Raw genomic sequence first — 22,925 nt, forward strand, 5'->3', positions numbered from 1 at the left:
CAAATACAGCATACCTATAGAATGACACTAGTCCAACAACATATCCAAACTACAGGAAAATCAATCGAGAGGGGACTGAGATATGGCCCCTAAAATAACCCCTACCATGAAAAATTCACTTTCACTTTAAAATTTGTGTAAACATTGGCCTCTTTACACCCTTTCTATTGCGCCTGTTAAGATAATTTTTCTAAATTTTTTCCTGCCTGTATTTTTTTCAAACCTTCTTCTTTCCATCCATGCCATAAAAGGAACCAAATTCCACCATTTAGTACCCCTAGGAATTTTTGAAATAATACATACATTTTTAGACTGGAACTACTTGCGTGGTCAATGAGCACGGGGTAAAAATAGTGGTATGTGACCTAATAATTACACAATTCTTCTTTGATTTTGATGAAACTTGGTAGGTAGACACTTATACCCATAATACACCTCCCTGTGAAATTTGGCGGGAATTGTGTATTCTGCATCAGAGTTATAGGCCTTTGAAATCTGGTCAAGGAAGGCTGAAATAACATGCAAAATCTAGCACGTTACACACAATATTCGAATTTCAAGAGCTACATTTAACATTAATTACTTCTCAAAAGTTTCATTAATCTATTACATTCATTAACCTAACATGTCTACATGATGATGCTAATGATGATTTAATTCTTTTACACCTGGAACTATTTTTTGGAAATTTTTGAAAAAAATTCCCCAAATATGGCTCAATTTTTCAGAAAATGCCAAAAATGAAACATTTAATCACATGCTATGAGCTTGAAAAAATATTTAAAAAATTCTGCATTAAGTTTTCTATAGAAATCAGGTATTTTGATAAATATACAGTGGCTAATCCGTTTACATTAAGCAGATAATCACATAGAACCATTTCACACATTTTCAGGAAATGGCACTTGCTGACCAAATTTGATTAACTCAGAGTACACAGGGCTGATATGGATAGGCATGAAATGCCTTTTGAAACAAAACTAACAATTTAGAAGAATACACTGAATAAATTACTTAAACGTACCCTAATTCATAAGGAGCCTTGGTTCATGAAAACTGTACTCTTAAAACACAGGGAGATAACTCTACACATTGAAATCCAAAGTAGGGATTTTTTACAAACATTAACGAGAAACTATTTCAGAAATTACAATTCCATCACCTTTATTCAGCATTATCTGGTGTGATTAATCTTGAGGAGATCATACCTTTTGTAGCGAGGATTCACCATTCAAAGTCATGGGTTTCTACATACATTGTGCATTTAGAGGTGAAAATGTCTGGTATGTTACCATGAACAATGATGACCAAGACTCAAATTAATGATGAGAGTGCCAAAAAGATATTACTACAGTATTACAAATAGTAAAGCTTCAAGCAGACCTCATATATCTTGGGCAATCACTGTTCAATGCCAGCAACCAAACTCATACACATGCTACATTTGTTGGTAATTACATTTCTAGGACACAAATAGGAGAAAAATTGACATAATAAGACTTTAAAGCAGTAATTTAAATAAAAGTTTGCAAGGCATTGATAATTTAGATGCTAAAATGACTATTTCTAACCAGTAAAATGTATATGTCTCATATTAAATATCTATACATGAAGTTTACATATTCTAAAGTACTGAGGAAAATGTTGTGACGCCTACTCACCATCAGATTTCAAGTGTTAAATTGTAAGAAAAATATGAATAAATGAATAAAATCAACTTACCATTTGTAGTTTTCTTCATTATTTCTCTGTCAAAATGGTGTAAACTGGGGGGCGGGGGGGGGGGGCAGCAGGTGCCCCTTTACCAGCTTGTATGTCCTGTCATGCAATCTGCTAGGCAGTGAAATATGTCATCATTCATAGGAATTATAAAGTAACATAAGCCCTACTTTCCTCCTTATAATTTTAATCAAAATAATATTAAAGGAAATATATATATATATATATTTTTACATGTAATATGATTAATATGAGAGAGAGAGAGAGAGAGAAAGGGGGGGGGTATTTTTAAGGCTTTATAACTTAATGAAAAATCGACCAATTCTTTTATGATTTGGGTGATAAGTAAAGTTAACATTAGAAATTGTTTTTAGACATTTTGCAGGTAATTACGTCCCCTGTTTGACTCATTGATGACACCATGCTGTTCACACCCCGTTCAAATCCATTTCACACAATTTTTACCGTTATTTTTTCATATTTTCAGCCAAAATTGAAAAAGAACCCCACAAAATGTCATTATTCATCCTAATTGTTTGAAAAATAACGAAAAATTAGACTGAAGTTGATAAACGTGGATTCTGACCTTTGACCTGATAGGACACAGACCACAATTATTTTTCCCTCTTATTCCTTTATACAAAAATAAATCATATAAAAAATTCCACCGGCTCAAATGAGTTCAAATACAGCATACCTATAGAATGACACTAGTCCAACAACATATCCAAACTACAGGAAAATCAATCGAGAGGGGACTGAGATATGGCCCCTAAAATAACCCCTACCATGAAAAATTCACTTTTACTTTGGAATTTGTGTAAACATTGGCCTCTTTACACCCTTTCTATTGCGCCTGTTAAGATAATTTTTCTAAATTTTTTCCTGCCTGTATTTTTTTTCAAACCTTCTTCTTTCCATCCATGCCATAAAAGGAACCAAATTCCACCATTTAGTACCCCTAGGAATTTTTGAAATAATACATACATTTTTAGACTGGAACTACTTGCGTGGTCAATGAGCACGGGGTAAAAATAGTGGTATGTGACCACATGTAAGTTCAAAGGCGCTGTAATTTTAAAGTTGTCGGTTAACATTACAGAAACAAAGTATTCCTTTTAAAGAAATGATCGGCATGTGGTATAAACTGTCAGTATAATGAAATAAGGTAATGTTATGCCGAAACTACAGCATGCATCAAATAGCATAATTTGCAATGTTTTGTGGTTTTCTGAATACACATGTAGCTGAACTTTACTTTTATAGAAGGCGAGGCTAGATCGAGTACTTCCCGATTAAAATTATTTAAGTATTTAAGTATGAATGAATAATTATGTGACTGTATATAATATAATGGTTGTATAAAAGTTTAAATCTCAAGAAAAATGCATCAAAATCACAAAGCTGTCACTGCATAATTAACAAAGTAGTGCGAAGCGTAATGTGTGAGCAAATAGTAGAATTCGCCGAATGCCTGATACTACACATGCAATCTTCATTGATATAGATCATAATATTTATTATTTTAGAAGTATGAACCCTTTTAAAAATTCTGAGATTAAAAGTAAACTTTACATATACAGTGTACATAATACAAAGTACATATTTAGTGGTTAAAAGCGGGGGGCTAGAGTCGGTGGAATCTGTGATAATTTTAAGGCTTTCACGTTTTCGTTGGAAACACATGCAAATGGTCCACGTGTTGCAGTCCTTTTTTAAAGGACAGCAACTTGTTGATTTATTATAATTCATTGTTTGATCACATGCTGTGCTCGCCCCAACGGTCGCACCGTAAAACATATTAAACTTCGTTTTAGTGAACAAGTAATATGTTTTTTGGTATATTAATAAAAAAAATGATATGCATACAGATAAGGACCAGCTAAATTATTTACAAATCATTATCTCCAGGCTTTTACACTTATACACACAATTATATTTTATGGATTGAGCAGCTGTACTATATAATCTTTAAGACATGCTTTTATCTAAATCAGAGGCCCATGGGGGCCACATCGCTCACCTGAGCAACAATGGGCGTTCAAAAGATATTGCCCTCGGTAGAATAACAAAAAATAAATATTGTAAAGTAATCGAATTTCACACTTATTTTTGCATACTCGTAATTTTTGACATTGTACCTACATAGAATACTATTTTTACCCAGAATAAGAAAATCCTACGCAAGATATAAAACTGAACATTAGGTAGTGGTACACTGTTAAATTCCAATTCCCTATATTTTCGTTCTGCCCCCCCCCCCCCTCAACTTTATGAAGCGATCAAAATATATGAGAGATTATAGGTACATTTTCTTCCTTAACTACTTACTAGTTATTGTATTTTTTTTAATATAATTTAATAGTTCTTGTATTTTATTTTTAAAAAAACCCTATAGATGTGTAGAAGAAAATTGTACATCAATGCACTCAATCCCTCAAATTAAAAACATTCAAAAATTTAATCAAACATCAAACGCAAGCTACTTACATACAAAAACTTCGATAAAATTCCTTAAATACTCTCCATACTGAACTTTTATTCTGCAACCACATTGACTTCGGACAGGGCCAGCCATTTTGACGTCTTCGAGAAAGACTGATTCTGATTGGACCATCAGGAATATTAACCAATGAAACTGAGTTTAACATTAGCTATCACAATGGCCAGTCTGGTCAGAAGCTGATGTGGTTGCAGAATAAAAGTTCAGTTTGGAGAGTATTTAAGGAATTTTATCGGAATTTAAGGATGTATATGTAAGTAGCATACGTTTGATGTGAGATTTTAAAAGATTAGTGCGAATGTTCCTCGCCTTGTTGCAATACTGCTGTTGTCATAGGCAAAATCCCATCGTGAGCCCTGGACCGGTAAATGTCCGAGTAAAAATAAACTGGCGACTCCGAGAGAATAATGACGTATAACTCCGCTAGTTTAAGACCCATCAACTTAAAATTCGGCATGAGTGTATCTCAGACATTACTTTGAAAAATACATGCATATTGCGAGTGTTTAAAAAAATTGATTAATTAGGCTTTTGAAGCGAGCTGGTAATTTTTTATCTGGGTGAGAGTTCGACCCCTTTCTTTATTTATAGTTACATTGAAATCTATAAATGTTAAAACGGGCCCCTGTGGCTAGAGCGGCTAACAGAGAGCCGAATTACATTGAACTCACGCTATATTTTTATTTGGAATGGTAGAATGACCACATACTACGATAGCCTCAACAAGAGAGTTAAGAAAAATGTAATTTTCTAAAGACGACAGATGTACCCCCATCTGATTGAAATGGAACAGGACCAGGGTTTATGTCCGTGCGATGGATAATTGCAACCCCTCCCTCGGATTAAAAAAAACATGGTAAATATGTGGGAATATATACGCTTGCGAGATTTTCCCATGACGCGTAGGTTAAAAGAATATTAATAGCGCTAATAACGAGGGGGGGGGGGGGGGGGGGGGAGGATGTACAACCATATCACCCTAGCATTTGGAAAACGATACTTTATATAGTCAAGCGTATCATCTGCAACGATTCTGAAGTTTCTACCCAAAAGCTTGCTTTGATCATTTTTCAAACAGTGTAAACATATCAAATAAGGTACAGGACCCACCTATTCCAATGCTTTAATCGTTTGGCGTGTCTGACTTAACTGGAGGCCACCATACCCTTGCCACCACACAGCTAAATGTCACGCCTGTCTTATGTAAGAGTGTGCCACCCGGTCTTATAACTGCCTCCAAAAATGCATGTTTAATTTGTGAAGAACCCACTAACGATATAGTCTTAAACGAATAATTAAAACTTTGGTATACGAATATAAAATTGTATGATGAAGACTTTCGGCGCCCTAATTTCTGGATTTCTTTAGTAGATCAAGTCTCGAGGATCAATTGTTTCAAATAGGTATAAAGAACACCGATTATGATTTCAAGTAACTTTCATTTGCTACATAAACGTCCAGTGGAGGGTATCTGAGATACAAATGTTGAGTAGTAAATGGTTCAATTTTACTCTGTTTAATCGACCGGCAAGGCATCAAAGGCATTTAATGCAAACACTGTTTTCTGATAGAATAGTTATGTAAAAGACTAGAGACGAGCTCGTTGCAAGCAACGATTAGGTCTTCCGTCGTAGCTGCGTCATACTTGTGACGTAATACAAAAAACTGATAGCTGACCATAGTACAATATTATATGTATAAACACTGAGAAACAAAGTATTATACTACTGTGACCGCGTAGATATTACGGTGCTAGATAATTCGTCTGGATCTGCATCGGTCGTGTGCAGTACGAACCGGGTGAGGGAATGTTGGCGTAAAGTGTATAAGGTATAAGGTTGTGGCGCGCTGTGGGCCGTAAGCTAAAACGAAGGGTAGGTTTGACGTATTCCCGAAGGTCCACCAGTATACAGTTCCAGAGAAATAAACAGGCAATTGATGCAGGATTCCACATTTATTGGACGAGACTCAACGATGGCAACATTATAACAATTTAACAGACAGACATGTTACAAACAAGTCGGATATGGCCAGTAGTGGCCTCCGGACTCAAGACTCTGGGTGAGTCGGACGTGGCCGGGGCTGGCCGCCGTATTCCAGACTACGCATTGACAATTGTACATAACTATATATAAGAATCTTAACAATGAGTATAAATTGACAGGTAATGATATAAGTAAGCTGAGTGAAAGATATAGAATAATTAAATAAACTCAATTTATGAGTCTTTGATATCCAAGAAAAGAAAATCTGATAAATGCACAATGTTGTTTTAAGAGATTAACAGTCCTAGAGACATGACACTCTGTGAAATCTCATGTAGAGTCTAAAAAAGTGTCAATCACTAAATAAAAAAGTAACTTTGTAAGAAATAAACTGTGAGAAAAAATACGAAACAGATGTTGAAATTTACAAGTAAACTAAAAAAAAAATTATAATTGAACAGTGAATTCTGCATGATGATACTACATGTTTATAAGCAAGTACAGATCTTAACACGTTGTTTCTAGTTTGATTCGCCGCATTTTAATCACAGAGTGGGACTGTGGTTATGCCCGGTACGAAGGTAAAAAGACCATTGGCAAACGTTTTACACGCATTTTTATCGAACGCTAGCGCCAATGAATCTTTTAATATATATGCGGAGATCCTGGAAATTTTACAAGGGGTTTTGAAAAATAATTTTGTATTTCGAGGAGGGGGAACATGCGCGATTAAGTTTATAATGTACACGTAATTGATAGGGATTTCGCTGGGGGGGGGGGGGGTCTGGAACCCTTCCCCTTCTAGATCCGCGCATGGAGAAGACCGATGCCGGTAATTCTACTGTAATTTTAACCATTTTTATTTAATTATGCATGTCCATAATTATCAGAAAACCAATATTACCTTTCAAAGCGGTTAAAACGGCTAATTGTATTCAGCGCGTCGGCGCGCCCATCTCATCTCTTATATTCCAAGTAAATTCTTCCCGTAGTAAAACAATCAAAAGACGTCGATTTTTCTTTATTTTAAAGGGTGCAAAACACAGTTTTATATGTAACGTTATAAGGACGTTTTCAGATGAAGGGCAAGCAAAACTGACCCCTATAAAAATAAATTGTTAAAACATGTTACATATATATCTATATATCAATAGAAAGATAAAATCGTGATTTTTTTAAATATTTAAAAATAATGCACATGTAACTTAATGCTAAAATTTATTTGGCACTCAAAACATGCGGAAAATAGACAAAAGGATGCCTCTAAATGCAGTACACCAATGTATTTTAGGCTCCCCCTAAAAGCAGAATGCAACCAAGATGGATGATCTGGGTCCTCGGTCGTCCATCCGATTCTTTTTCAGACTAAAAGCTACAGACCTGCAGTTAGAGATTGTCAAACTCTTATTGATTATGTCAATGTGTTTGTCTCAATGAATCATTTTTAAATCAATAAAGTTTAAATTTAAAAAAAAGAAAGAAATCGGGCACAATTTTCAATGTTAGCATTTTACAATTTTATGGTCCAATAAAATTTCAAGAAACAACTTTTCATTGCTTTATCCGAAATGTTGCATGAAAAAATATTTACATCGCATTTTTAAATTACAAAAGGATATTAAAAATGAAATTGGATTACCCGCTAACAAACAGGCATAAAGAGAGACTGAGAACCAATTTCTTCTCTTTTTTTACATCAAAAGAAATTCAAAAATAAATCAAAATATTTTTTTTTTTCTTCTTTGTATGATTTAATGAAACTGTAGATCAGCAAGGGGTTCTTTGTCGTGCAAGCACCTACTTAACAGATTGTTACACGGGTCTACAAAGATGACAAATATCGAAAAGGCAATATTGTGGGTGAAGGATGAATGTGTAGTTTGTTTTTGAAGGTTATTTTTGATACATATAATTTTATTTATCGATCGTTTTTGTTTGTTGGTTTGTTTTGTTTATTAAAGAGGGGAATAAAGAAAGTAAATTCCAGGCACGTAGCATCGTTTATGAAAGGGGGGGGGGGGGGGCAAACTCATCTTGGGGGGGGGGGGGAGGGGGCGTGCGTACTATATAACTTCAATTTCACTCCTCATTTCTTTATTCTCATATCAATTTTTTACATACTCCAAAAAAGTGGGGGGGGGGGGGGGCAACTCCATGATAATTTCATTTTTTATATGTAAATTTTAAAAAAATTGTTGCTGCGAGAAAAAGTGGGGGGGGGGGGGGCAGGCCCCCCCTGGCCCCCCCTGATGCTACGTGCCTGTAGTTAACAAAGTAGTGCGAATCGTAATGTGTGTGCTGACAGTGCAAATGGTAGAACTCACCAAATGCCTGATTCAAAGATAGATCATAATTATTTTAGAAGTATGAATCCTTTAAATTCTGAGATAAAAAGTCAGGGCTATACATACATGTATACGTAATACAACGTACAAATTTAGTGGTTAAAAGCAGAGGGCTAGAGTCGGTGGAATCTCTGATAATCGTAAGGCTTTCACGTTTTCATGGAAACACATGCAAATGGTCCACGTATTGTAGTCCTTTTTTAAAGGACAGCAACTTGTATCCCTAATAACCGTAACTTATAACTAGCGGCTTTGGAATCAAATATTATCGTATACGAATATTAAGTTCACTTTTTAAAATCATCTCCACGATGATAATATTATATCCATCGCTAATCAGTAATTTGTTTTGCTTTAAAAGAAATGTTCTATCGGGAGCAATCCCGCGTTCGTTTAAATTGGAAGCTTACATTTGTCATGTCAGTAATACACATTGTGCTTTATAAGACGGCCGTGTATACGTATTGTAGAAAAGTTAAGTTTAATTACCATGCATTGGAACCATTTTAATAACATATCTCCCAGTACTGAAACAATTCAAAATGTCTCTGTTACAGTAACACAGTGGGGCGTTCAACGTGTACGTCCAGCTCTACAAGCACATGCACTGTCGTCTAGGCGACGGCCTGAATACAGCTAGCGACTTTCCTCTCGATCGGTTACCCGAGTCTCGTAATTCATCATAACCTCCTAAACGTGCGCACCCCCACAGAAATTGACCGAACTGACAACAATTGTTTCTGCAAATACTGACTATAAATTACGAAAACATTAAATTGAAAACTATGGAAGGATTCAAAATTAATTTCTTTACAACTTTGCTTCAATAATGCATTAGAAATTTTTATTCCTTTACAAGTTATTGACAAGAAACTTTTGACGCCTATTACTCCCTAATTATAGGGGCCAGCCCCTTTTTCTGTATACCGAATGAAAGGTCTTTGTAAGACCAAGAACTTTTAAAATACATGTTATAACAAATTTTTATCAGGTAGAAAACTAACACGGAAAATACGCGAATTTTTTTGAGTTTTTTTTCTTGCCTTTGTTTCAACATCTATATCACCCCTTTTATTTGCATTTAAATAATCAGCCCATCTTTGAGACTCTGCCAGTCATCGTTAAAGCTAAACCCCCCAGGACAAAAGAAGTCGTTAAATTTTACTAAAAGGGGAACAACTCAAAACCGGATAGGGATTTTCCTCTACTAAAATATGCAACGACAACATCACGCGGCATTTTATCAGTCCTGAAAATTTCAAAACAGTCTGTGAACAAACTAGCGAGATATTAAGGATCAAAGTTGGCGTCTAGAAAAGAAATTTGAATAATTTTCCCAGCGGAAGACCTTAATAATGCAGTCTTGAGAGTTTATTGTAACCATGATGCAAATCGCATTCATACTAAATTATTTTGAAGTTGAATGTTCTCAAACATTAAGCACACTATAATACACCTATGTATTCAGTTTCATTTTGTTTTTTATCATCAAACTTTGTTGCCAAACAATGTATGTGTGCATGGAAGATACATGAAACACGATTGTGGTTTCTGGATGACGCTCTCGTAAATCTTACTCTCAATCAAATTCATGGTAAACAGTACCCTTTAAGATTTACTGGTTAGATGTACATGTATTTTCATTTAATTCTTTATATAGACTTGCAATATTGAACATTTTCTTTGTTAATAAAAAATTAAATCAGGGATGGCAATCGATTAATTGCAATTCGTTCCGACATTTTAACTGGTAATTCGTATCAAAATACACAAATTTTTGTCAATTTTTTTTTTAAGTTACTGTCATGAATACCACGATCGAACACCAAATATTCAAGAAAAATCTAAATAAACTATCAAACAAGTACATGTCACAATTCAATAGCCAGTTCAACTTATCAAATAAAATATGATTGACTAAGGTCGATTTAGGTTTTTATATGAGAAGCTCTAGATGTTCTGTTTGGAATAATCATTAAATGTTATTCGGATCGTAATTACATGCACGTGCCCAATATAAATAAATGCATTTGCTATGTAATTTCATATTTCTTATGTAATAAATTAATATTTGGTTGACCCCCTTCCCCCCCCCCCCCCCAAAAAAAAATGTAAAAAAACCAAACAACATTTAAAGTAGCTACAACAATAATAGTTGTAACAGTACTCAACAGTAATGTAGTATGATTTAGCACTTTAAAGTAAAGCTGAACAAGACGGGACACCGGCATGATAACTAACACCTGTACAGACCGATTCTCCCTCATGATTGAAGCGTCAGGGTCCAAACTGTCTCCAATTTAACTTGTTCAGATGTAAATGTTTCTTGATTTACAAATATTTGATATGAAATTGCGTTAAAATATACAATTTGTTTATTTTATACGAGTAACAGATTACTGTTTTTGTAACCGTTTTCCATCTTTCCGACCGAGCAACTGTTCAACCGGTTTGAAATTGCCATCCCTAATCTAGATTAAAATTAAATTAAAAAGTTATTAACTGTATAACTGTACAATTTACCAAATGAATATATATTTTAAAAACTCATAGCATGAAAAGACACAAATTATTATATATTGCACTATTTGCTTTCACTATCTAATTTCGATCAACTTCCCTGATGCTGTATTCCCAGACCTCGTTACATTACACATTGTCAAAGTTAATAACTTTCATTGGAATAAAACGGCAGTCTTTGTAAAAAAACATAAATCAATTTTGTTAATGAAGTGCAAACATTCTATTTAAACATAACCAATGTATTCAATTTATTGTCAGTCGTCTGAGTCATTATTATCGAACACATGCCAGTATTCTTTAACAAACCTAGTATAAACCTGTTAAAATGTCATCTCAATGCATTGCTATGTTAAAAATTTATCAAATTATGAGCCTGTTCTGGATGCATGAGACATTACAATGAAAAGCCTTGAACGTGAACCACTATGAAATGGCATGGTATGTTGCTATGCTTTTTTAATTTCGCACTTGGTACTTTTGGGCCTTTATTGGTAGACGTATTGAAAAAGATTTGTGTTGTACCAGTTCTGCATGGCAGTCATGCCTTTTGCCATCGTCTTGATAATTATTGCCTATCTCGGAATCAGATTAAATTTTTAACCCAAAAAAAAATTAAAATAAATAAATATATGAAATTTTAAGCATAACTTTTAGCTACATAATACTCTTTGGTTTATCAGTTTTTAACCGGGTTTTCCGAAGGAAAATTCCGGTTATTATAATGGTGAAAATGGTGGGCGGGCGGCTGCCAAAAGGGTACCCTCATTGTACGGATAACTCCTCCTACAGATTTCAAGATAGGAAGTTGTTCTTTTGCAGATCAATTGTACATATTTCAGAGGTGTGCATATTGCTCGGATTTTGATTTCCGATAATTTATAAAAAAAAAATACCAGCTTTTGAACTTTCTCATTTTTTGGCAAAATATTGCATATAGGGTACCCTCATTGTACGGATAACTCCTCCTACAGTTTTCAAGATAGGAAGTTGTTCCTTTGCAAATCTTTTGTACATATATCAGAGGTGTGCACATTGCTAGGATTTTGATTTCCAATAATTTATTAAAAAATACCAGCTTTTGAACTTAGTCATTCTTTGGAAAAATATTGCATATATGGTACCCTCATTGTACAGATAACTCCTCCTACATTTTTCAAGATAGGAAGTTGTTCCTCTGCAGATCAATTGTACATATTTCAGAAGTGTGCATATTGCTAGGATTTTGATTTCTGATAATTTATTAAAAAAATACCAGCTTTTGAACTTAGTCATTCTTTGGCAAAATATTGCATATAGGGTACCCTCATTGTACGGATAACTCCTCCTACATTTTTCAAGATAGGAAGTTGTTCCTCTGCAGATCAATTGTACATATATCAGAGATGTGCATATTTCTAGGATATTGATTTCTGATAATTTATGAAAAAAATACCAGCTTTTGAACTTCGTCATTCTTTGGCAAAATATTGAATATAGGGTACCCTCATTGTACGGATAACGCCTCCTACAGTTTTCAAGATAGGAAGTTGTTCCTCTGCAGATCAATTATACATATATCAGAGGTGTGCAAATTGCTAGGATTTTGATTTCCAATAATTTATGAAAAAAATACCAGCTTTTGAACTTAGTCATTCTTTGGCAAAATATTGCATATAGGGTACCCTCATTGTACGGATAACTCCTCCTACATTTTTCAAGATAGGAAGTTGTTCCTCTGCAGATCAATTGTACATATTTTAGAGGTGTGCATATTGCGAGGATTTTGATTTCTGATAATTTATAAAAAAAAATACCAGCTTTTGAACTTAGTCATTCTTTGGCAAAATATTGCATATAGGGTACCCTCATTGTACGGACAACTCCTCCTACAGTTTTCAAAAGAGGAAGTTGTTCCTTTGCGGATCAATTGTACATATATCAGAGGTGTGCATATTTCTAGGATATTGATTTCTGATAATTTATGAAAAAAATACCATCTTTTGAACTTTGTCATTTATTGGCAAAATATTGCATATAGGGTACCCTCATTGTACGGATAACTCCTACTACATTTTTCAAGATAGGAAGTGGTTCCTTTGCAGATCAATTGTACATATATCAGAGGTGTGCATATTGCTAGGATTTTGATTTCCGATAATTTATGAAAGAAATACCAGCTTTTGAACTTAGTCATTTTTTGGCAAAATATTGCATATAGGGTACACCGTTTCATTGGATATGGGTTGACATGGATTTCTTTTTAAACGATTTTAAAATTTGCTATTCTAATGGCCTTTTACCGATGAATACGATATCTTTAAACGCTTGCATGGACAGATTTATGTTCATTATTCATATTTATTTTGGTCGGTGCGTGTTCAAATCAAATAAAGCTTGAAGGGCTTTATGATAGGTTTGATATGCACGCTCCGACCGATATTATCACCTAATAATATTCAAAGAATGATGCCTTTTTGCTTATATTTATATTATTTCCAATTTCTACACTTCAAAAAAAAAAGCATTTTAAAACCACTAGGTTTTTTTCATGCATAGCACATGTTATGTATTATTGCAGCAAATACCGTTTCTCGGTTATGCTGTAGGACACGCCAATTTTGTTTCGCTCATATTTTAAAAATGATTGGACTATAGGTTTCAAAATTGATTTGTAATTTTATCACAGTAAAGGACATTTGAAAAATATAAATATGATATTTTATATGACAAAGCCAGGCATTATAGCCAGGATGTGTGCATGTGTGAACCAACTTTCCATCGGGATTGGTAAACGTTTGGGAGGAAATTCGATAGCTTCTTGGAGGAACTTCAAACTGATGATAGGTGCTAAAAAAAAAAAAAAAAAAAAAAAAAAAAAAAAAACTAAAACAAAAAACCGCGACTTTTATATTATATAGTAATTAGAAATTAAAGGAATGTTATGTACCTTTGGTTAACACTTTAACAAGAGGCCCATGTGGCTACATCGTTCACCTGAGCAACAATAACTTTATATGGGCGTTTCAAGGATATTATACCATATGGCCCCTCGGTAGAATAACAAAAAATAAATATTGTAAAGTATTTGGATTTTTGTTACTTATTTTTGCATGCACTTAATCAGCAAACATAAGGCTTAACATTTACTTCCCGAAGAATGACAAAATTGTATAACTTCCTTTGGCTAAACATTTACTTCCCGAAAAAGGACATATTTGTATAACTTCCTTTGGCTTAACAAGCTCTTACCGAATGCTGACAAGACCAATGAGTAACAGTTCCCCTTGGAAAACATTATCAGTTGCCTGAAGAATGACAGGGCCGCTATGTTATACGTCCTGTAGGGAAACATTCTGAGTGACGGTATTTGACTACACTCTTTTCAACTGTCATCAATAAGAATGCTTCCTTTATTGCTGAAATATCTCTGATGGCTGAAAAACATATTAAAGTACTAGTCATTTTTGTTTACTTTCAGAACATGTAGGTTTACCTAAACACAAACCTTAAAGAGCTATCCTTTCTCAAAGCAGCTGTTCTGTAACAGTTTGAATTGCCGCTATAAGAATACTTGTTTTATACACTTGTCAATATTTATTGAATACGTCACAAAGCATGTTTAATAGTGAATATCGATGCTGGGAGACAAATCATCGAAATGCAGTGCAAATAATGCCGAAAAAAGGCTTACCCAATACAGAGACCCCAGATTTGGATGTGTCAGTTACATGTAGAATATAATCAGGATAATACAGGCATGGATATTTGTAATATCAGCAAGTGTTATGAGGTATACAGATAGACATTTATATGGCTTGACCGGCCTTTCCTCTCGACAGCAGTGTGAACAAAAATGACAAGAGTGTAACACTACCCTGAATATTATGAAAGATGAATTTGTCAAATATAAAAAAAAAAACTATGACCCTTTCTTTTTTTATTTCGCATGGACAATTTTATGGTCAGGATGAACCCATACTAGAACTCCCAAACATTAAGGAATTAAGAATTTGGGGTTAAATGCTCAATTTTCCGTTAAAGAAAAACATTAAAGATCGTTTTTTTTATTTATATTGAATATAAGTTATGATTATAATTATTATAGTTTTTTTTTATATTTGCCAAATAGTTATCATTACACAATGTCCAAAACCGTGTTGATATGCTGTACTGACTTGGCTATTGTCTCTGACTTTGTTAACCGAACCCAATGACAAAAATGATTCGCTTTCAACCATTTTATCTTCACAAAACATGAAATAAAATAAACTTTAGGAAGTAATATTTTACTAGGAGTACTTTATTTCGTTGTTATTGAACTTTCACAAATATATTCCTTTATCACTAGAGGTAAAAAACAAGGACAATCTAATCACTGTGCTCAACCGATAATTAACTAGTAAAAGGCAGTAAACGTACATGAATAAACATGCACTGGCTTTGAAAAAAAACGACGGAAATGATCGTTGTTAATTAAAGCTTGCATAGTGTGGTCAACTGCGATTGATAATATACAAGTCAAGAAATCTAAAATATATATCTAGGTCAGTTGAACCTAGCAGATATAGGTTAATATTTAAATCTCGTGGATACAGCTGAACACTGTAGTAAAAATAATATTTAATAATATTGCCAAAAAATGAAGACAAATACAAACTTCAAAGGCAAACTGCATAAGCAGACATTTTAAGGCACTTAACAAATATCAAAATTGGAGTTTTCAAATTACCGATAATCATTAAGTCAAGGTGATACTGACCTTGAAAAAAATGAGCGAAACAAAATGGGCGTGTTCTACAGCATAACCGAGAAACGGTAATTGCTGCAGTAATACATAACATGTGTTATGCATGAAAAAAACCAAGTGGTTTTAAAATGTTTTTTTTGAAGAGTAGAAATTGGAAATAATATAAATATAAGCAAAAAAGCATCATTCTTTGAATATTATAAGGTGATAATTTCGGTCGGAACGTGCATATCAAATCTATCATAAAGCCCTTCAAGCTTTATTTGATTTGAACACGCACCGACCAAAATAAATATGAATAATGAACATAAATCTGTCCATGCAAGCGTTGAAAGATATCGTATTCATCGGTAAAAGGCGATGAGAATAGCAAATTTCAAAATCGTTTAAAAAGAAATCTTTAACAAAATAATTACGGATACAACTTTCTAAATCTGCGATACTTAAAATAACTAGATAGGTCAAAACATCAGACCTATATCGATCATTTTTGCTGTAAAATCGAATTTATTTTGTATTTGTATAGCTTTGTAAGGTAATTTCCCTCGTGTTGACCTCGTGACGTCACTGAAGCCTCGTTATCGCCTAATTTCATTTTCTCTTGATACGATTTCTAAAAGCAGGTAAAAATAGGCACTTTGAAGAGGCATAACTTCATTATTTTTGAATCGATTTCGGTGCGGTTTAACATTAAATTCTGGTAAATAAATTCTATGACATAAGTTTGACATTGCCTGGGCTGCAAGTGCCATTTAATAAATCAGCATGATCATTGATTAATAACATAGACTAAACAATTTTTGGGATTTTGCGCAGAAACCAGTCGAAACAAATCTGTATATCTTTCATGGTATTTTTGGTGAAAATGCGTTGCTACATATATAGCAGTTCTTAAATATTTTGTTTCTATCTATGTAGGAATTCTAGCAAAGCCGATAAAGTAAGGTGTCTTTTGGAATTGTTACATCTGTTACCACGGTTACAACAACAGCTCTGACAATATGTTCATCCACTTTCGATTTTACTCCAACAAAATTTATCCATTTACCATTTCGCCGTTTAACGCCGATCAATTGATCGGCAAATTTCGTCGTACGCCGATATGGAAAAAATGAAGTCCGACCCGTTTAATTTGTTCCCCAAAACATGAAATTTGTTACCATAAATTGGATGAAATAGGTTAAAACCGATTTTAAAAAACCGAAATTACGAATAAAAACTTTGAAATAACGAATTCAAGAATTCGTTATTTCTAATTCAATTTGTTAAAACAGATTTCAAAATTTGAAATAACGAATTCAGCGAATTTGTAATAACAGATTAAATTCGTTAAAACGAATTCCTAAAATTTGTTATAACAAATTTAATTCGTTATAACGGAATCAACAATTCGTTATAACGATTTAAATTCGTTTTAACAAATTTAAGAATTCGTTATATCAAATTCAAATATATTTTTGATAGGTCCTAAATTGGCTTCCGTACACAAGCCAAAACTTGTTCTCTTCATTGTAAATCGTATATCAAGTTTCCAAGGACAATCGTTTGTGATACCATGTGCAAAATACCTAATCACGAAAACCATTGAACGTTGCACTATCTTTGAAATGGCATGGTGAGTTTTTGGTTAATGTATATGTTGTAGTTAAGTATTTATTATCATAATTTTTTTGCAATGTCATTAATAACTTTCACGTGTAGTTCAATTACAAATGATAACAAATCCTGATAAAATTATGCAAAATATAGGATACCAAATTTAATGAGCTTAAATTCTGTTTTATTTTTGTTCTCTGAAATATATCGTAATATTACATCCTTATATGATAGATTTGGTGTGTATGTTTGCGGCTAATTATCCTTTATTGTGTTATTTGTTTGTTTTCTTTTTTTCTTGAGGGAGGGGCCTTTAACTTGGCCGACCATATTTTTCAGACATGTTATTTAAACTAAAAAAACTACGTTTGATAGCATTACAATAACCTCAAGTGCATTTTGGGATTACAGTTTTCATACATTCTTTTCTGTTAAATATATTTCAATTGCGGATATTTATATGATGTATTTGGGACCATTTTTCAGGTTAAGGTTTCTGTTTTGTCTTCTTTTTGTGAAAAAGTGTACATCACAAGGTTGGTGGCTCAGTCCAGAAAATGGAACAACCTGCAATCCAGGGACATGTGGAGAAAAAGATGAAACGTGTGAATGTTCACTTACAGTTGCACACAGGCTTACCATGATGACGACAAACCCTCCCTTACTAGTTCTACCTACCAACGGGCGTCTTCGTTTTTATAATACTTCAAGTATAATGCCTGATAAAAAGATGTCAGAGGTTATAACGTGTGATGGATATGGATCTCGCCTTGTTATAGCTATTAATGGAAAGTTTCCTGGTCCTGAAATTGTTGCATACGAAAATCAAAAAATGATCATCCATGTTCGAAATTTAATGCACACAGATTCCACTACGATTCATTGGCATGGCATGCATCAAAAAGGAACTCCAGGATATGACGGAGTGGCTTTCATCAGTCAGAATCCTATCTTACCTGGACATACATACACTTACAAATTTACAGCTCAGCCACATGGAACCAGTTTTTACCATGCACACATTGGCGACCAACGAAGTATGGGATTAAATGGAGGACTCATAATATATCCAAGATATAAGTTCTACTCACAACCCCAGGTCGGATTCACTGTTATAATTCAGGACTGGAATCATGATGATGAACCAGAGGCCTTGTATCAGCGAATGATTAACGGTGTCTATAATCAAGATCAAAAAACATACATTGAACCAACCAAGTCTATTGATGGCGCTAATTTTAGCAGATTTTATATGCATTCTGGTTTGATTAATGGAAAAGGGCGCTTTTACAGTAATAACAATGCGTTGAACCACAATGGAGCGCCCCTTGAAATGTTTGAAGTAGAACATGGACAGTCATATCGGTTTCGTGTAATCAGTGCAGCCACCTTGTATCCGTTTCGAGTTTATGTTCAAGGTCATCACGAACTGATTATTCGTGCGTCGGACGGTTTTGAAATAGTTCGTGGCACTGGGAGTGAAAGCAGAGATCTGGTAGTGGAATCCTTTATCATTCATCCAGGCGAGAGGTATGACTTTACATTTTTTGCAAATCAGGACCCAGATATTTATCTTCTGGTAGCCGAAAGTATTGAAGACCTTTCAACGAAAAATCCTCCAGAATATCATGCAGCGGAAGCGTTAATTCGGTATAAAGGGAATACACAAACCACAAAGGATAGAGATTATACCGGTCAGAATCATTGTACATCTAATAAGCAATGCATGATATTTAACTGCCCATACCTTTATTATCCAAAAACCACTAATCTAAAATGTTTAACATTTGACCAAGCAAACAGCAACGAATATTTGTCGAAGTTTAAGGAAGTTGTCACTGCCGACGAAACACTTTTCTTTAATTTTGCATTCCCTGGAGAGCCAGGAAACACACCAGGCTCGGTCAATGGACATCAATTTATTTCCCCTACTTATCCAATCTTAAAGCTGACATGAATTCATAAAAGCATGTGGTCGCCATATTAGTTTCGATCGTTCCTCTACTGCCACTGGGGTATATATACCGGTTGAGAAAGTTACGGTCGGTTGCTTTCCGATCGAGGCATTCACGTTACACGGACTTCTAAATGCATGAACATACACATTGTAGTAACATGTAGTAATAAAGAATAAAGGAAACAACAGTCAATGAAATGCAACATTTATTTGTTCTTTGAATAGATGTCCAAGGTATCCGTATTATTTTGTACAGACAGTGCTGCCTTACTTCGCATGCACATCGAACACGTGTGTCGTTCATACAGAGTGCATAACGCCTGCATCTTCTTGAAAACCCCGGCGACACTATATCCAACACAGTAGCTAAATGATAGTAAATCCAAGAAAGTAACAACGTTTCCATACGTTCCTACAAAAATGCCACGTTTCTAAAATCCATGCGATACTTGACATTGCTCGATCTGCCACAGTGTGTTGTTTGCGCATGTGCGATGTAATACACAGGAAAACGGTCTACAATTATCGAGGAATTTTTGAAGTATCTGCGCCTGGATTTCAGCCTGTCTTGTTTCGTCGTTTATTGGATATATCTTGCCAGTGCAGTGTTTGTCATATTATTTTTGTTCAAAACGCGTTTTACAAGTCTCTTCGTCCAAGGTAACGTGTTCGGGTGTATGCAATTCCTGAATGCGGTGAAGCATGAAGAGTGCTCTCGGCCTTATATAGGGGGTGTGTAGCGATGAGCAGAACAATAGAAATCGACAACTAATATGGCGGTAGTCAGAGATAAAAGGGAAATAATGCGTATTTATGAATTCATGTCAGCTTTAACAAACGAAGCGGCACTAACTACGCCATGTAAAGCTAGTGAATGCGGACGGGACAAAATATGTAGCTGCACGTACAATGTTAAATTGTCTTCTGACAGGGTTTATCAGTTTGTCTTAACTAATCTAGGCATTGGGAGAGGGTGGTCACACCCTGTTCATCTACACGGTCATTATTTTTATGTTGTGAAAATGGGATTTGGAACCTATGATGAATCAACAGGGAAATTTTTGCTGCCATCAAATGATATTGAGTGTCTAGGTAACAAAAGCTACTGCAATGAGGCTCAATGGGCTAACAGTAGTTGGACAGATAACAATATTCCTGGTCTTCAATTGGATTATCCTCCTGAGAAAGACACGATTATCGTTCCCACGGGTGGGTATGTTATTATTCGTTTTGAAGCTGACAATCCTGGTGCCTGGTTTTTCCATTGCCACATCGACCTTCACAACACAAATGGAATGGGAATGGTATTTATAGAATCCAAAGACAAATACAAAGGTATTCTATATTACTAGATTTATACTGAGGTATGCGTATGCAAAGTTAAATTAATGTCAATTCTTTTCATTAAATATCTTTTTTATATACAGGTTTCAGCAACATTGGGGCTACAAATGAATATGGAGTTCTTCGAAAAATTATTCTGACAACAATATTGATGGTAGTTGTTCCGCTGTATTGAACAAAACACGAAAAGATCATTTTGAAAGAAAGCCCAGACGATTTTTCTAGCTGTTCAGAAAACGAAGACGACACTGTGAACAATGACTCCTATAATTTTTTTGGCGAAATGACTGCTATAAGTTGAATCAGACTGTTAAATTTAACAATATACATGTATCATTATATTGGTGAACAAACTGAATTGTTACATTTTTAACAAGTTTAACATATGTTCTACTCTGCTGTGTAGTTTAATTGCGGCTGTTGTATGTTAAGACCTATGATAAGAATACAGCATTTCTCTTGTCAGTGTTTATGTTGCCGTGTTAAGACTGTTTCGCAGTTTGTTATCAAAAGCTTATAAGAAAGTGGTGTGATCTATATGATATATCATGCTTGCGAAGTACAGCTATGGAGTGAATTAGACTTTGTTCAATTTGACAACTTACTGAATTGTTACGTTATTTAACAAGTTTACCTTATGTTTTACTCTGCTGTGTAATCAATTGCGACTTTTGTATGTTAAGATCCATAATTAGATTGTTAATGTTGCCGTGTTGATACTTTTTCAGCAATCAATTATCGAAATCTTTTTAGAAGGTGGTGTGATCCATATCTGTCAAAACTATGTAATCGTAGAAATATTTATAACATTAAAATATCATTGCATAAATTATGCAATAAAAATTATTTAAAATCTGTATTAGTAGAATGAAAATGTATCATACATGTAAATCCCTATTCCAAACGACACACACACCTTTTTAGCTCACCTGAGCTGAAAGCTCAAGTGAGCTATTCTGATCACATTTTGTCCGTCGTCCGTCTGTCCGTCTGTAAACTTTTTACATTTTGAACTTCTTCTCTAAAACTGCTTATCCAATTTCAACCAAATTTGGCACAAAGCATCCTTATGGGAGGGCGAATATAAATTGCAAAAATTAAAGTCCGATCTGTATTCAAAGCGGAGAACATCTTGAAACTGTAGAAAAAGGGGGGTGTATTTTTAAAAATCTTCTTCTCAAGAACTACCGAGGCAAATTCAACGTAGTTTAGCATAAATTATCCTTATGGGAAGGAAAATACAAATTGCAAAAATTAAGGGGTAATTTTATTTCAAATCGAAGTTATTACGAAAATAATAATAAAGGAAAGGCGTGTTTCAATCGGGCTCGGCATCCGGTAAAATGGGTAGGCAAGACTTGGCCTGGGCAAAACAAAAGATTGGCAGTTAATAATCTGCCAATCTCATTAAAATTTCAGGATATTTGATGGACTAGTATATTTGTATTCGCTGTAGATATTGCTGCAAAATAATGCGTATTTGGAATTGACGATTGCCGATCTGCCCCGGCATTTATTTTGCCACGGCCCGGGTTTGCATACCCATTTTACCAAGACTCGTATTCCATACTTCTAAAACGAGGTTCTTTGTTTAAAGCAGCCATGACATTATACGAAAAAGGGTCGATCTGACTATGATGAATTTGCTTGTTGTGCAACAGTTCGCGTATGAAGGGAAGTTTTGAAACATGAAAAATATATTGGTGCCGATTTTGTGAAGTAAATTGAGGCTAAATATTTCAATGCGTTGACAGTTTTCACACATGACGTTGGTGTTAGCTTGTTCTGATTTTCGTTTCGTTTTCATTATTTATGCTTTGTAACCTGGAAACTATCGTCTGTATTTCGTGATTTTTACGTATCAAATCAATCAGAGACTTCGGTAAATCAAACAGTTACGTTAACTGTTTACCTGCGCAAATTAAGCAAAATCTGATGTAGGGGTACTGAAATACAATTCATTCTATCGGTAATTCGGCATTATCTTTTGCGTAATGGTAGATTAATGCAATAGGTTTTGTTGAGATGCTCGGCATTTTCTCTAGTTTATTCAGTTTAAATAGAGTTTGATATCGCTTACGGAAATATGTAGGTATATCCATGTATATGTATATGATTCATTTCGAAAAAATAAATTGTGTTCTTTATTTGTTATACATGTAGTGCATGTTGTTTACAATTTCTATTTACTAACCATATTTGAGTGTTAAGCTTCGAATTATAAGCA

General features: G+C 34.4%; 1 protein-coding gene across 1 annotated transcript; it reads left to right on the forward strand.

Moving 5' to 3' along the window:
• Positions 1 to 17,393: 17,393 nt before the first annotated feature.
• LOC128175887 (uncharacterized) lies at positions 17,394 to 21,606 on the forward strand. Its single transcript, XM_052841751.1, has 4 exons — positions 17,394 to 17,416; positions 17,884 to 19,338; positions 20,184 to 20,689; positions 20,782 to 21,606. The coding sequence occupies exons 1-4, from the start codon at positions 17,409 to 17,411 to the stop codon at positions 20,871 to 20,873; spliced, it is 2,061 nt and encodes a 686-aa protein (XP_052697711.1). The 5' UTR covers positions 17,394 to 17,408; the 3' UTR covers positions 20,874 to 21,606.
• Positions 21,607 to 22,925: the final 1,319 nt, after the last annotated feature.

Source organism: Crassostrea angulata, chromosome 3, assembly GCF_025612915.1.
Source record: "Crassostrea angulata isolate pt1a10 chromosome 3, ASM2561291v2, whole genome shotgun sequence".
Taxonomy (NCBI): Eukaryota; Metazoa; Mollusca; class Bivalvia; order Ostreida; family Ostreidae; genus Magallana; species Magallana angulata.